Source organism: Seriola aureovittata, chromosome 17 (assembly GCF_021018895.1).
Source record: "Seriola aureovittata isolate HTS-2021-v1 ecotype China chromosome 17, ASM2101889v1, whole genome shotgun sequence".
Lineage (NCBI taxonomy): Eukaryota > Metazoa > Chordata > Actinopteri > Carangiformes > Carangidae > Seriola > Seriola aureovittata.
Window position 1 is genome coordinate 14,457,872 of NC_079380.1, and position 17,130 is coordinate 14,475,001.

Below are 17,130 nucleotides of genomic sequence, written 5' to 3' on the forward strand. Positions count from 1 at the left end.
AAATTATGCAAATAAATTATTTCACATGTCAGAGATTCAATTTTTGCCAAAGTTTTTATGCAACCATAATATCTGGACAGGCCACAGCAAATTAACTTCTTGTCAGAGTGGTGAAATGGCATCTTGCTGCTTCTCAGTAGATAGCGGAACGCCGCATACCAGCTATCCTAGAGCATCTGTGTTTACTGAATATGAAAGACACACCAGGACATTGTACATCTCAGGCAAGACGAAGGAGATGCACAAACTCAACCTTGCTTTGTGGAGCCCAAACAGTTAGCAGACGATTTGTGAACACATCCCCCTCGGGAAAAAGGCCTTGACCCCATGCCTGTTTTGAGAGCAGAAAAAAGCAACTGTTTCCATCTTCTCCTTGCATTCCCTCTCTCATAGCCCCCTCCTTCTCCTCCCCTCCCACCCTCTCATCCTTTCAAGAGCGAAGTGTCAAAAAACATGACATCTTACAGCGCCCGCTACAACTCTGAAGAAGAGAAGAGGGAAAAAAGCTGTACCACCCAGTCGGGCTGATTGAAGACATCTCAGAAGCCTTAGGTGTACGACATTCTTCCTCCTCCTTTCTTCACTGACGCCTTTATAAACAAGTTTCAAACGCCCCTGATCTAGTTTGACAAACTTTCTCCAAAGAACATTTGAAGAGAGGATGAGAAAATGACACCCCCACATTTTTTTTTTGGGTGCCGGCAGAATCAGGTCTCCGCTTATACTCTTCTGCTTTTCAATCACTGCCATCTCTCTTTCTCACACTTTTTTTTTTTGCTTTTTCCTTTCTACTCTGACAGGTCTCCTGTGGTCCCCTCGATTGCACAAGAAATGACAGTAAATCATGAAAAAAGACAAAGAATAAAGAGACAGAATACTTAACAGAGCTTTTTCAAGGATATAGTGCATAAATGTAGCTCAAGTGCAGTAATGAGGAGAGGCATCTAGGAGGCAATTTAAGTGTTTTAGTTAAGAAACACGAAATCTGAGCTCAGGGCTTCGAAGATTCCACTATTTCAATCCCAAAGCATGAATACACATTTATTTTTCTCTAACATCCAGTTTGTTTTTTAAGTTTTTATTGTATTTAATCAATATTTATACACTCCAACCATACTGTAATTGAATCATATTTTTATTTGGGCCATCACCACATTTGCCTCTTTTTGATCTATACCAAGACAAGGTCGAATGTGGTTTGACTGTGCCAAGTAAAGTGGGAATTTTCTACTTAATTGTTTTGATGAGTAGAACAAACAAGAGCTAGCCTCGGGACATTGTTAACCACATGTTCACACAAATAACCACACTTTCAAAGGAAGAGCATTGTCACCATGCTCCGGGGTTGATTAAGGCACCAGAACAGACAGTGACTAAACATGAGTAGTGACATCAAAGCAAATGGCCAGTCATCTTTTTGTCAAAGGCTCTCTTTGTATTTCCATGTGTTGTGTGTTTGTGAGTGGAAACATCATGTGTGTAATTTGTAGCAAACTAACTAGAAAGAAGATGATGAAAACCTTTTTAAAAAGCGAGTTATACTTTTTAATGAAAACAGCTAAAGGATGGACAATAACTAGAAAATAACTAGAAATTATTTTACAAAATGTAGCAGCAAAATTGTCAAAGATACAAAAAAGTGCATTTTAAAGGTGCTTTAAAATGGATGGTTGTTATATTAAAGATGATAGCAATTCACCCAAGACCACACTACTAAATAGCAACTAAAGACATTTTTAGTTGTTATTACTGGACTTCTTCAACTAACAATTACAACAATTTCTTCATACAATTTTCAAAAATCTGTCATTTAGTATTATTGTCTCTTTGCAAACAAATACAATTCGCATGCAAAGGGAACGCCCTACAAGACCAGCCATATTTGTGAATAATATTGTGATGGCAGAGATGTGATGATTATTTTCCAATAATCGCAAATGAGTAATGGCTCATTTTGTATAAAAAAGACCATAGATAATGAAAAATCATTCAGTCATTTTCTTGGTCAATTACAGAAGTTGACGAATAGATCATTAGTGGTTTATTTGACTAAGACCGGGAAGCCCTCTAGCTTAAGGAGATCTGTTCCAACATGCACACGACAACACTTGAACTTTTGATCCTCTGAAAATACTTTGTTGAAATCAAAACAGCCAGTCCACCATGTGTAACCGCTATGTGTATGCACAAGTACACGAACACAAACACACTTTCACATTATTCTTACTATAGACTGACTGAAGATTTTATCACAAACACACACACACACACACACACACACACACACACACACACACACACACACACACACACACACACACACATACATACATACATACATACATACATACACAAAGAGAAAGAGAGACTTGGGTACTTCTCAGCTTCACACTGGTTTTTGAAGCTCTATGCATGGATAAATGTTTTTAATTGTTAATGTGGTTCATTTCATCATCAGCTGTGTGAGACAGCTCATAGTGTATCCTCTTTCATCTAGCTTTACATTATCTCTGTTATCCTGTCAATCTATATGATGTGTTTTTCCCAAAGCATAAAAAGTTGACAAATCTCAATGTTTAACTTAATAGAATAATATTTGTTGCTTGTATTGCCTTGTAGTAAATATTCTTTCACCCCCTTAATCAGATGTTTTTTGCTTAGCAATTTCATTTCATACATGGGAATAAAAGTATAAAGAAGAAAAAATAAAAGAGTTAAAAGTGGTTCATAGAGTTACACATGTGAAATTTGGTTTTCTGCGTTTTTCCAGATTGAGATGAAGATCAAAGTACTGGAGTCCAAGCACCAGGAGGAGAAACTGAAGATGCAGCAGAGACATGATGCAGATGTTCAGAAAGTAAGAATCTAAACTGAAAGGTGATGGATACTCAGCCAGCACCAGCTAGCAATGTGGATGGATGATTCACCACCATTATGTGATTTCTTGCTATAAAGTTTGTGAATAGGTATATTTTGTTGAAAGTGTCAGCACTTTCAAAATTTCTAATGATATTATAGCAGGTCCCTTATTGGTGGCATGATAATGAATTATGCTAGTTGAAATTGGAAAGAGACAAATATGAATAGCAAATTTTTAATTCGTAAATATTGCGAGTTCACATTTGGCCTTGAAGTTGTACGTGATCGTAAATTCCCCAAAAAACAAAATATCTCATCTTACATTAATACTATTAACCTACCACAGGTACTGTTTGAAGCACAGCTAACATTCAGTGTGCTTTATACTCTGTGGTGCATGTCCAGCATTGATTTGGATTTAGTTTGACCTTGACATTGCGTACCATTGGCTTCTGGACAAGGATTTCCGGTCAGTCTGCAAGGGAAGGGTGTAGTCTGATCCTGGCTGAATCCCATTCTGGGCCACTACTGCTTTTCATTTGCATTTAGCATGAAATTGTACACTGCTTTTCAGTCACAACAGCAACCATTATTTAAAGTGAACCCAAACTAGGCTGGTCCTGGTGTGTGATGTCCACTGTATAACTGTGATGAGTTTTTTATAGCTACCAGTTTATATTGAGAAATTGCACATAAAAGAAGTGTCAAATGACTTGAGAATTTCTCCTGGGGCAACTGGACAGGCAGGACTGTTAACTTGAATGTTCATGAAAACTAGTTAACCTGTGTTACAATGCCCATAATTGGCTCTTGATTCCGTTTTGTGGCAAATGAAAAGGAAAGGAACGAGTCTATCCTCTTCTCATTGCCCCATCCAGCAAATAATCATCTCTTCAAAGCTCTTTGTCAGCTGGTGAAAATAGCAGTAAAGCTGGTTTATTTCACACTAGGTGCCCATCAGTTAGGCTGCAGATCAAGCACCTGGGATCTGTCACGTCCTCGGTATGACTTTCCTTTGCTGCCATAGATGCTTTTAATAAAACAGAAAAAACACTCCAATTTTCTTTCCACTTTAAGATGCCCATGGCTTCTTTGTGTTTGACAAGAGACAGGATGACAGCTAGCTCTCTCTCCCTCTCTCTCTTTAATTACATACAGATTGCAAGTTATGTCCAATTTAATTTCCTCAGAATTTTACCCAGTATTCCCTCTAATGGCTTCAAAGGGTGGTGATTCTGGGGTGCACTCTAACGAGCCTGATGGAAGGTGGGCAAGCTAAGATTTTGTTTTAATTAGTCTCCTTATGAATAATGTATAGGCTACTGAAAGGCTACTGGTCATTGTCCCCCTGCTTGAAATGGAGAGGGTAATGAGAGAACAGGCCAGAGTGTTGTATGCTAATGGTTGTGGATCAGTAGTGTGTGTAGTTGTGAAACATTTAATAACCTCAGGTGAAGAAGCACATCTTAAAAGTAAACTATGCAGTTCTGTAGAAAAACTGTTGATATTTGAACTCAACAGCAAAACAAATACACCCTTCCCTACAGTTCTCCTCAGAAGCTCCGTCCACCAAATTCATGGACACGCATTGCCAAAGCAACAACACAATGGTGGAATATAGAGCATCTAATAGGGCATGCTTGCTGATGCATAGCTTAAGAAAAACAAACCTTTTTAATATAAAACTTCATCAAAATAATAACATGCACACAAACAAAGCAAAGTAAAAACTAGAGACACTATATAGTGTCTTGGAAATTTTTATTGTGATTGTTTTTGTAACCTGTCTTCTTGTTTTAATGGGAAAAATTTGTGCCATCGTGTGTGCTCTCATGTTCATTTGAACCCCTTTGTAGTTAATACTGAACTCACTGTTCCAGTTGGAGCTGAACTGTCCTTGACTATAGTAAACAAGTATTTCTTTATCTGCATTCCTGCCCTTTTCATTGGGCTTTGTCATCTGAGAACTTACAGCTACCTGATTGTGCATCTTGACACCACTAGCTGCCAGTTAAGGGAGGATACTTCCATATCTTTGGTTGCTCCAGTATAAGAGACTGGTTTGTTCTCATTTTGGGGCTCTCACTTTGCAGGGACCATTGATCTCTGCATGAGTGCTGAGCCCATTTGCAAATAATATTTTTAAATAAATATATATATATATATATATATATATACGTATATATATATATATTATATATATATATATATATATATATATAATATATATATATATTATATATATATATATTATATATATATATATATATATATATAATATATATATATACATATATACATATATATATATATATATACATATATACATATATATATATATATATATATATATATACATATATAACGTGCAAATGATCTGAGATTACTAGCAGATCACAGGAAACACCAGAGACTTTTTAACTGTATTTTGTTTGGGATTAAATTACATTTGTGTTGTGAAATTTGCCTCTGTTTCTCTGTGTGTATAGAAAGTATACTCATGTTCAAACTACAGATTTTGTTTTGTATGTTTTCTTTCCCAGTTCTCTTTACTCTATTAACTGATGCCATTGGTTAAAGCTGTGGACAGCCAGGCTGGATTCCCCCTGCATTAGGATGGCTTATAAAAGCTGAAAATGGGCACTCTAAAAGCTGTCATTTCCCGCCGTCTAGTGCACTATCCTTGGACCTGAAACTGTGCCATTGCCTTGCTTGGTGGACCCCTAAAAGACAACAATCTCTCTTGGGTGGTGAAATGGAAAAAATTGGGTGTCCCTAAATGTTCTGTGAACTTTGCTCCAGCCTCCTTTCATCTCCCCTGTCCCATTCACACAGAGGATGACAGGCCTGGCAACTAAGTGCACTTGGGTAGAACAAAATACTAGAGGGATAAAGTCTTACAGGCTTTGGGACAGTTCTTGACTGAAAAATAGCTACTCTTACTTTCTGCCATTTCAACCAGAAAATCTAGTTGCTTTATTCTGTTTAGTCAATTGGATGGGAAATATCAATACCATTCTCAGTTATGCTTAAAAATAGGTTTAGATTAACTTTAGATGATGTTATTCCACTGTGAGAGTAGAATTTGATCATGGGACACTAGGGCAGTCACCTGCACATTAACCGTACCTATACAATGCACAAAAGCCATTTGTTAAGAACCTGAAAATGTGCTTTCTGGCATCCTGGGCAGTAGACACACCCTTAGACCAATTGCATAATATACATATATACTGTATTATGTAGTTGAGCCAAGGCACCTTCTTCTGCAACATGGAGAGTGCTTAGAGTGTCTTTTTCTACTGGAGCCTCAACTCTCCATGGTCTAATTTAACTAATTACACACAGATGGCAGCAGTAAGCAGATGCAGTTGCCTCATCACACCTCAGCACAGGTGGTTCACTCAGTCATCATTTCACCCAGTTAGCCCGTAGTCTCTTTAGGATTAGATATGCATGCGGAAGATGAAGTTTTGTCAGACCATACAGTGAATTTGCATACAAAATGTTCCATGTCCTTATAAATCACCCAGTCTTTAAATTTTTGATTATATTTGTTCAAGTTGAACTAGCATACATAATTGAGGAGTTCATTTTAAAGATAAAAAAATCTGCTTTTTGTGGTTGTCAGATGATCATAATTGAGGGTCCATAAACATGACTGATGTAAACAAACCTTTAACATCATGAAAAACATTGATAACTTAGGACAATTGAAAAAAGGCACAAATAGTACAAATAAAAAGACACTCAGTTTTCTTGTAAACAAGCAAATGTTTACATTCCGTTTACCTTCAGTATTTCTCACCAAAACATATTGAGTATCCCTGCGCCTAAACAAACCCTATTTCCTTCCTCGTGCCAACATTTGCAGAGATCATTTTTCTCAAAATTGTGAATCCTGTATTGTTTGAATTTATGTTTTCTTGCTAATAGTATGCTTCTTCTCTGCCTTGTTGGCACATAGCTGCAAGTGGTTTAAAACTTAAGTCAGTGTACCAAGTGTTCACAAACTGTATGTAAAACATGTCATTTGATAGCTTTGGGTTGATAGCCCTGATAGGTACAGGTGGAAGTAAAAAGCTTTAACAAAGACATTTTAATAAGAACCATCATAATGTATGCAAGCCATTTTCTCAGTAGTAAAAAAAAAAAAGCTTAATGTTGTCCACTATGTTTAAAAACAATCTCCCTCTCCCTCTTTAGATTTTGGACCGAAAGAATGGTGAGATTGAGGAGATGAAGAGCATGTACAGGGCCAAGCAGAAGGAATCGGAGGAGATGATCCGTAAGCTGGAGAAGAAAGGTGAGAGGTCACAAGAATGCAGGGTTAACTGGGAGGATGTTTATACTAGTGTCTCTGAACACTCAGAGTAAAAAGCCCAAAAAGATGCAATTCCACAAGAGACTGCACTGGTGTAGAATGAGGTTCTCCAGCTGTACTGCTCAATCCAAAGTTTATTTGCATAATGTGTGCCCTTTTCTTCATGCTTAATTTCCTCTCCTCTATACTCTTTCATCTGTCTCGAAACGCATGTTTAAGAAACTTATAAACTTGGGAAAGTGAAGCGTTAATGCCCATTTGATAGAAGTAATATATTTATTGACATTTGATTACTGACAGTGCAACAATGAGTATGAGTATATGTCTGTCTGTGTGTAGCTACCTGTGTACATACCCTTAAGCAGGGCCTGACTGCTCTGGGTCTGTGTGTGTGTGTGTGTGTGTGTGTGTGTGTGTGTGGTGTGTGTGTGTGTGTGTGTGTGTGTGTGTGTGTGTGTGTTTACTCCAACAGTTCAAAGTGTGCTACGGGAATCCCAGGTCATCTGCGAGAGCAAAGAGAAGCAAATTGCAGAGCTGAAGAAGATGTCGGATCAGAGCGCAGACTCCCTGAAAAACGAGTGGGAGAAGAGGGTATGAGGAAAAGTTGAAGGGCTTGGATATGCTGCAGCCCTGAGCCAGAGGAAGACTGTTTGATAGCATGAGACTAGCTGACTTCGCTGCCAGCAGCCAGACCTGTGTTTCAGTTAGTGTGGGGTTTTTTTAGTGCTGAAAAATGAATGCTCTCTGTCCTGGGTAAATTGTGTTTTTATTCCTGATAGCTCTAGCTTATCGAGCTGTTGAGGTTCAATTGGATCCAAATGAAATTTTCACTCATCTCTCCAGGGTCACTTAGCATGTGATGTTCAACCTTGTGGAACAGTTTTTCTCAGATGTAATAATAACAATTACGTTTATTCCCTTTGAATAGGCATATGTTACATGGCTCAAGAAATTGATTTTGTGAAAAGACAAAAGTAACAAAGTAGTCTTAGAAAAGATCAATGACTGATATGTAGTTATCCTTTGACCTTCCAGCTGCATGCTGCTGTCACAGAGATGGAGCAGGAGAAGTTTGAATTGCAGAAGAAACACACTGAGAACATCCAGGAGCTGCTGGAGGACACCAACCGTAGACTGGCAAAGATGGAGGCTGAGTATAATGCTCGGTCACAGGTAACTGTGAGTACAGGAACAGGCAAATGTGAGTGTGTGTGTGTTTATGTTCAGTGGAATGTCAGTAAGTACATTTACTCAAGTACTGTGCTTGAGTAAGGTTTGAAGTATTGTACTTTCCTTGCATATTTGGATTTCATGCTTCTTTATACTTCTACTGCACTACTTTTCTGAGGGAAATATTTTAAATTTTTTCTCTACTATATTTGTCTGACAGCTACAATTGCTAGCTACTTTTCTTTTTTAAAGTATATTTTTTGGGGCTTTTTATGGGGGAGGCAGAGAGGGGGAATGACATGCAATAAAGGCCGACTCGAACCGGGGCCGACTGCAGCGAGGACTGTAGCCTCTACACATGGGGCGCCTGCCTAGACCACTACGCCACACGACGCCCCGCTAGCTACTTTTCTGATTAAGAATTTGCAAAACAAACATATGATCAGTTTATAAAATACAATGCATTCAATATTAAACCAGTGGTTTCCAACTTGAGACTTGCGACCTCTTACAAAAAAGCATTGTTTGCTTGGGGGAACCTGTCATGTTTCAGATGCCCAACAAATCCTAGCACTTTAACCAAATGGGATTTACCCTCCCTAGCTTCTCAGACTGTTTTATGTAAATAATAAATAAACAGCTGTTCAAATTTTTTCAGATGGAATTTAGATATTGATCTTGGTGAATTTAACTTTAATTTTGGATTTTGGATTTAAAGGTGCTGTATGTACACAAGATGGCTTTGTGACAGCATCAAGCTGTAATAGATTTTAATGTTAACAATTTTCAGACTTCATGTGACATGATTTGACTTTGGTTTGTTTTGGTTTGTTTTGGTTGATTTAATCTGTGGTCCACACTTTATACTAAAGTGGGTGCTGCTCAAGTGTTCAGACACTTCAAATGGGTAGATTATTTTCTGTACCCAAAAACAGACTTTCACTGGAACAAACAGGATTCTGGGTGACAAGATGGGTGTATTTTTGCATAAAACTCCTGCCATCTTAAGCTCTAAGTGTATACATCTGTCATATCTCTAATTATAAAATAGTGACCCACGCCACTTCATGGCTCAAATGAAAGGAGACATCCTGTAACCTCTGGGCGAGAATGGCTCTCATATCTTATATCTGTCATCTTTATAAAGGTCTTTGATCCAAGTGTGTATGAAATCTTACTCATGGCAGTGCTTGTGCTTGAAGATGTATGTGCACACATACATACACGCACCTCGCAAAGCCACTTTTTCTGTTTCTTTGATGTCATATGAAAGGACTTTGGTTTTAAGTAGGACCATGCACATTTCGTTAGTGGGGATCATCAACACCAGGGGCCAGTTGAATGCACTGTTTCATAAATAGTATTGTTATCAGTATCAGCATTAGCATTCATGGGCTGTCATATGCATCACACATACACACATATTGCTCCTGGCCTTAATCTGTCAGCAGGCCCACATTTAAAAGGCATCAAACACTGGACAGTGCAGGCCCGGTGGTAAGGCCCCTCTTTTAATAATTAAAAACAGACAAGGCCCCAGAGAATGAAAAGAGCCCTCTGTCGTTTTATATTAGCTGCTCTCCTGCCATCAGTTTGGGCTGACCTACACACACACCTAGGATAGGATGTTCAAAGTGGACTTTATCTCAGATGAGTTATTTTAACACTCTTGTTGCGTGGTTACTGTCTCCATGCTTAATCCTTTGGAATCAAGGTTGTCTTGTGTCTTTTTGTGTCTTGCTCTGTTGACTTGTTGTTATTCATGGGAGGATAAAATTTCAAGACATCAGTTAGAAGACCTAAATATTCAGTCCTACATGGTTTTGACCTAGTAGCTTTGAACATGTGGGTTGTACAGTGAATGACACTATGCTTATATGTTTGAGGCCTTGACTACTCCTCTACTCTCTATGGGGGGAGTGGGGGGTGTGGATGCTTATAAAAGTTCATACCCAGGACGCAATGTGAAAAGTTCACTCAGTAACGCTTGCAAGCCAAGACAAACTCAGATTGATGATTCATGCTCGTTCTAATACAGCACACTGGATCTGGTTTAATAACAGTGAAATGAAGAATGTTCATCTTCCCATCGCTACCTGGTTGGATTTCTATGCAGCGCAGATTAAAGATCTCACAAGGGGCTTACAGATATGTCAGCTGGTGTTATTTTTGGACGCTACCTATGCAAAGGGCAGAACAGATCGAATGATTGAGTAGGTGTTTGAAAATAAATACATGCCAGTATCTGCCTTGGTACTGCACCAGGCAAACGTCTTGACTGTAGTCTATGCATGTCCATATAATAATAATGGAGATGTTATTGTTATTGTGTTGATGTTAGAGATTCACTAGTGGCAATATCTCTTTGATTTGTACTGCTGATATTCGTCGGATTGTTTACACATAAATGTACACATAAATGTGTACATAAATGTAATAATTGCACCTGAATAATTAATAACACTTAAATTACCTTAAGTCTGCAATATGTCATACAGATACATCATCCTATAGTACTGTTAAGTGTTATCAGTTTTAGAAAACAATATCTGTGCATCCCCAGTAATGGTCATAGAGAAAACAGGGCTAAACATATTGATACCTTTCCCTCAAGTCTATTCTGTCTCCATTTCATGTGGCTTATGTTTAAACTTCTTTAACTTCTTTTAACTTTAAACTCACTGCTATTCCTCTAGTGTTTGAAACGCAGCATGCATGCATACACACGGCCTGACAAGCCTCAGGAGATGAGTGATGCAGGCTGTCCTTCAGTTGCTGGCCCTAGTTCTGACACTTAAACTGTAAAATGCCATCATTCACACTGTATGATTTTTTTTTTTTTTTTTTGTCACAAATTTAATTTTTTTTTTTTTTTTTCATCTTCAAAGATTTTATCACTTCTAAATCTTTGAAGGGGAACAAAGCTCTTAATGTGACGTATGTAGTCTGTACTTCACACCTAGTAATTCTCCTTGCAAAATACCTAATTATGGTACATAATTTGCTCCCACTGAGTGTGTCCAGGTGTACCCAGTCCAGCTTCAGCCTGGGGAGGTGCTTCTTCTCATCTCCTGCCAGAAAGCTAAGTGTCAGCACGCGTCCTAGTCCAACACAGGCCCCTTGTTCCTTTTCTCAGCGCCCTACACTGCTAACACAAATACAAAAAGTTCTCTCACCAGCCTTGCTGGGCGCTGCTTTCATAGTTTTTCAAACACACCGCTCCCTCCACTCCCATCATTCTACCTTCTGTCATCGCCAGACTCTGTCATCATGTAGATCTACTAGCACGCTCCATCTTTAATCAGCGCCCCGTCATCGCCTTTATCAGCCTGCCCACACTGCATTCCATGTTGTCATACACGCGCGCACACACACACACACGCGCACATAAAGACACACATGCACATACTGGAGGACAAGATGCAGAGAGGGGACATTTCATCAGCACAGTGCCGGAATAAGCTGTCTGCAGTAGTGGATCATTTTCTTTCTCTTGAATCTCAGAAACCTGACGAGCTTTTGACATTTGTTATTCAGTAACAATACTGACATAAGTCTCCTTTAAGCCTGGCAGTAGTGACATTTATTGGTGTATGATGGAGTAATTTCATTTCAGCCTTAACATTTGTTATTGCAACATAAGTTCATAAGTTCCAAGTATTCATTGGATATTCTTGCACATTACTATCCATGCACTATAACGTCCCTGGTTTAAGTCCAGCTAGGAACCTTTGTAGCATGATTTCCTGTTATCTCCCTAATGTCAACTATAAGTAAAGGCACAAAAATATCTTTTTCATTTTTTTTGTTAAATCTAACCATCATTTTCTACCTCAAAATATTTGAATAGCCCTGCGATGGGCTGGCGACCTGTCCAGGGTGTACCCCGCCTTTCGCCCGAAAAGATGCTGGGATAGGTTCCAGCCCCCCCGCGACCCTACTAGAGGATAAGGGGCTGCACGGTGGTGCAGTGATTAGCGCTGTCGCCTCACAGCAAGAAGGTTCCGTGTTCGAGTCCCGGCTCGGCCGTGGGATCTTTCTGTGTGGAGTTTGCATGTTCTCCCCGTGCAAGTGTGGGTTCTCTCCGGGTACTCCGGCTTCCTCCCACAGTCCAAAGACATGCAAAATGGGGACTAAGCTAATTGGATACTCTAAATTGACCATAGGTGTGGCTGTGAGTGTGAATGGTTGTCTGTCTCTATGTGTTTGCCCTGCGATGGACTGGCGACCTGTCCAGGGTGTACCCCGCCTCTCGCCCGAAAAGATGCTGGGATAGGCTCCAGCCCCCCCGCGACCCTACTAGAGGATAAGCGGTAGAAAATGAAATGAATATTTGAATAGCCGATTTTTTTGGAAACCTTTTGGGGTTTTTTCTGTGCTGTTATTGCCACATTTCTGCCTTTTACAGGACATTAGCACTCTCAGTATTTGGAATTGTGTGAAACCAAACTTAAACATCCTTTTTTATTTAATAAACATGCCCAGACTTTGAGGTTAGCAACACTTTTACAAACATATTGGGCAATTTTAACACAACACACACAGGGCTAGCTAAAAACTGATGAGATGTTTGCAGACTATAGAATGTCCATAAAACATGACTTGTACAAACTCAAGTTGCTTTTCCAACAGGACTAATAAAGATTAAATTATGTTAAAAAAGGATGCAGTCCTCAGACCAATGACACTTTCTCATGTTAGTGCCCTCAGTGGTTCAACCTTTATGGTTTATTGGTTTCTGTGTATCTGTGTGATCCAGGAGCAAACGGTTGGTGAGCTAGAGCTACGAGTGAAACAACAGTCAGTGGAGGTGGAAAAGGGCAACGCGCTGCGTCAGAAGGTGACACAGGAAAAGGCCCAGTTGGAGATCCAAATTGCATCCATCAGTGCCGAACTTCAGGAGGCCAACAGACGGTCAGTAACTGTTTGACATGTGAAATAGAGATAAAAAGGTGAAGAAATATAGAGTGGTGAAGAGGATACAGATGAACAGGTCAGTGTGTTTATGAACCATCCTACCACACAGTCTGAATGAAGCTCTTAACTGTCCACAGGACCATGATCCTGCAGAGGGAAAAGGAGCAGCAGTGTGAGCAGTACGAGCACACCGTGCAGAAGCTCCAAGCCAAACACGAGACTGACATGAGCCACTTACATCAGGAACATGTTTTGTCTGCTACTAAGGTCCAGATAACCACAACACCTCCACATGACTCTCACTCCCAACCTGCCTGATAAATCCACTGCTGATTGATGCAAAGTACAAAACCTTCTGCCAATTTCAGTTGTTTTTTTGTTTTTTTTAAACCAATTTTCTCTCTGGTTCTCTTGTCTAGGCCTCTGAGGTAATAGAAGACTATGAGAAAACTGCAGCTCATCTCAAACAGCAGCTGCAGGACAGTGAACATAGAAGACACCAACAACTCAGGGTATGCTTTGGGTGATGGAGGTGTGAGCATATTTTCACGTGTGTGTGTGTGTGTGTGTGTGTGTGTGTGTGTGTGTGTGTAACTCATAACGGCATTCGGCATCTTTTCTGTTGTGACTGTAGTAATACCATCTGTGACAATGCTTAAGATTAGAATAGGCTTGTCTGAGTAAGTCTTTCACACAATGTGTTGTTTATGTGCAAATGCCTCACAGTTTGACTTGCTTAATTTTATCTCACTTGTTCTTCCTTTCAGGATCAAGAGATAAAGTTTCAGCAAGAAAAAGATGAACTGCAGATCAACTGTGAGAAAAAGGTAGTGTGCAACTTGCTCCTTCAGGAACACTGATCCACTGAGCTCCATAGCTTCTGTCGTTGCATTAAAACAGCCCTGGACAAAGTGATTACGGTCAAGTAGAGATCAAAGCATGGAGTCACATGTTCCTTTTGGTTCCCCTTAGTTTTAGATTTTATGTCTGGTCTCGTAAAATCAGTTTCATGATTAATGGGTAGATGTAAGACTGGACAAAGAAATGAAGGAGGATGGAAATTTTATAATTTAGCATAAGGGTTATCAAGCGAAGAAAGTGGACAATAGGAGTTGTAAGCAAATCTAAATAAACTTGTAGAATCACGCAGCAAAAGAGGACATTTAAAAAGGGACATTTTTCTGTCAGTGTACCCGGGTCTACACTTAATTGCACCAAGTTCTTTACATTTGAGGGACCCTCTTCAAAGCCATAGTGCATAGTCATAAACCATAGACTACAGAGACCATTGTTAATGATCTGAGCTGGACCAGACCAGGCCAGACGTCTTGGGTGAAGATCAGATTTAAAGACCGTACTGCACCTGGGTCATCTTCAAAGTGCCACAATTACCATGTGTGTGTTGGTGGAAGGCTGGCATACCCAGAGACGGGGCCCTCTGTCTGATACACCTGCAAGAGCTTAACAGGCCTCTGTGCATGTTATTTCAGGGTCAGGGAGAATTTAAATTAAACTTCTCCATAAGAAAGTTTGGTTTTGATGTCTTTTTGTTTCCCTCAAACATAGACTGTTTTTTATTCTGTCCTTGTAATCAACCTGCATATTTCTCCACCTTTACTTTTTTCTTTTTTTTCTTTCTACAAGGTGACATGAGATGAAAACAATGAGATAGAGAGAGAGAGAGAGAGAAAAGTTAGTTGTTCATTTTCCTTTTTGTTTCCTCTGGAAAGATTCCTCTTTCCACTGCTCAGGAGTGTTAAATGAGACACATGAAGGAGGCCAGAGTATGGTAACTGGACATGAGAAGGGCCCAAAGAGTGAGAGGCCCTCTGTGCAGGCAGACAGGCTCAGATGGTACTTTTGATGGGGTGATAGAGAGAAGAGACGAGACCAGATGCACAAGGTCACAGACAGGAGAGTTTTGTTGAGTGATGTTTGATGGTGTCTGCTCTTGCACTCACTTACACCTCTCTTGCTCTCTTTTCCTCTTTTACTTTCCCACTCTCTCTCTCTCAGGTTTTAGCAATCCACAGTGAGGCAGAGAAAGAGAAATCAGAGGCTAAGAGGAAGATAGCCAAACTAGAGGATGCGCTCAGGTACAGTGAGAAAGGCTAAGCCAAAAGCGTCAATTGTTGCATGAATTTAAAAGTGAAAGTGTTTTAATAATTGTTGGTGCTAAATTTGACTTAGCAGAATTTTTTTTTTGTGCTTATCACAGTTAATACCCAAATACACTGTAAATTAGAAAACTGTAGCTCAAATGTTACAGCTGTACATTTATTAAGATCTCCTCCTTGATACTATCTTTGGTATGACGCATATCAGCAGTTAGTGTTTTTGCTTATACCAACAGCTTTCTGATGGCTAAACACCACCCAAAATTAGGGTTCATAGCCAAAGTCTGAATACAAATATCTTCACCCATAAATATTCTGAGTTATCTCAGAATTTACACAATAATCCAATTAATGAGCTCAAAACAAAGTCTGTTTCTGATCTGTGTGTGTGTGTGTGTGTGTGTGTGTGTGTGTGTGTGTGTGTGTGTGTGTGTGTGTGTGTGTGTGTGTGTGTCTGTGTGTGTGTGTGTGTGTGTGTGTGTCTGTGTGTGTGTGTGTGTGTGTGTGTGTGTGTGTCTGTGTGTGTGTGTGTGTGTCTGTGTGTGTGTGTCTGTGTGTGTGGTTGACATAGCAAGTTGGGCCAATGAATCCTACTGGTAGAACAGACTAGAAAAACAGGCAGAGAGACTTTAGGCACGATGTATGTGTGTGCGCAAACGGAATACTTCACAAACTCGATCTTAATCTAATAATATCATCAAAACACAAACACAGTGATAGTGCCCGGGTTGTTTGACAGGTATGTGGACACATTTTCTACTTTATTAGTGTTTGTAATGAAATTTACCCCCTTTGGTCATGAAATTTCCAACATATATAATGTTAGTGAAGCATGATATTTATTTTACAATTATTAGTATCACATATTTTAGCCTTGACTTGGTGGCTTCAAACTGTAGAGAGTTGTTTATGTCTACTGACTTAAGTCTTTGATCATAAGAGCAGTGTGCATGAATTCTGATTTAAGGTGGAGTTTGGCTTTAACAAGCCAACCCTTGCACACTCTCTTTGATCTTTTTTTATAACTCTGAGTAGCACTGTTAGAGTTGAGAGCCTGGAAACTGTGATGAGAAGTCTTACAGATCAGAGCTTCACATGTAACAGGCATTTGCGTTGTCTTGAAGAAAACTACCAAACCTAATCCTACTATAAAAATCTAACAGTACCTACAATAATAAACTGAGAGTCATGTAAGAAAAATACAAGTAGCTCTTAATGTGAGATAATGAAAGTCATACAGTATAAATTGAATATTAAATAAAGAAAATTATCATGAGTTGCAATAGGAACATACAAGAATATTATAGTGATGTTACACAATAGGAGAGATGAAAATGCTGCACTATCAATATTTTTACAACAATTCAAATTACTCAAATTACTGTTTAATATGACAGAGATTGCTCTTAATGATGGACCCTCAGACAGTTATAACCCAATTCTGAAGTTCCCTTCAGTTCTACAGATCTTTTTAGTGCCTTTCAGCACTTTGTTTTGGTTTCAGTGGCTCACCTCTCTATCTGTCTATATACTTCCTGCAAAGTGCCAAACGACTGGCGAGCAAAGTTAGTGGCTGGCTGGAGACAGTCGTGAAGCATTCAACAGCCTAAGAGTTAGATATTTCCCTCAAGAGCTGTTGGAGACAAGACCAGAGATGAATCAAGTGAATATTGTCAGGTGGCCAGAGAAATGACTTCAGTTGAATATTAATATTGCTTTTTGTCTTCTGGATGTGTAAGTAAG

General features: G+C 39.3%; 1 protein-coding gene across 3 annotated transcripts in view; it reads left to right on the top strand.

Annotated features, from left to right (window-relative positions):
• The window catches only part of cep112 (centrosomal protein 112), a 99,774-nt gene that overhangs the window by 19,101 nt on the left and 63,543 nt on the right, over positions 1 to 17,130 (top strand). For 2 of the 3 annotated variants that reach the window (XM_056402433.1, XM_056402435.1), the window contains 9 exons: positions 2,771 to 2,857; positions 7,066 to 7,165; positions 7,656 to 7,774; positions 8,219 to 8,362; positions 13,113 to 13,267; positions 13,408 to 13,537; positions 13,690 to 13,782; positions 14,038 to 14,097; positions 15,287 to 15,366. In XM_056402433.1, the coding sequence (XP_056258408.1) occupies positions 2,771 to 2,857; positions 7,066 to 7,165; positions 7,656 to 7,774; positions 8,219 to 8,362; positions 13,113 to 13,267; positions 13,408 to 13,537; positions 13,690 to 13,782; positions 14,038 to 14,097; positions 15,287 to 15,366 (968 nt within the window). The remainder of the gene's footprint in view (positions 1 to 2,770; positions 2,858 to 7,065; positions 7,166 to 7,655; positions 7,775 to 8,218; positions 8,363 to 13,112; positions 13,268 to 13,407; positions 13,538 to 13,689; positions 13,783 to 14,037; positions 14,098 to 15,286; positions 15,367 to 17,130) is intronic. The other variant, XM_056402434.1, reaches the window with a different exon arrangement.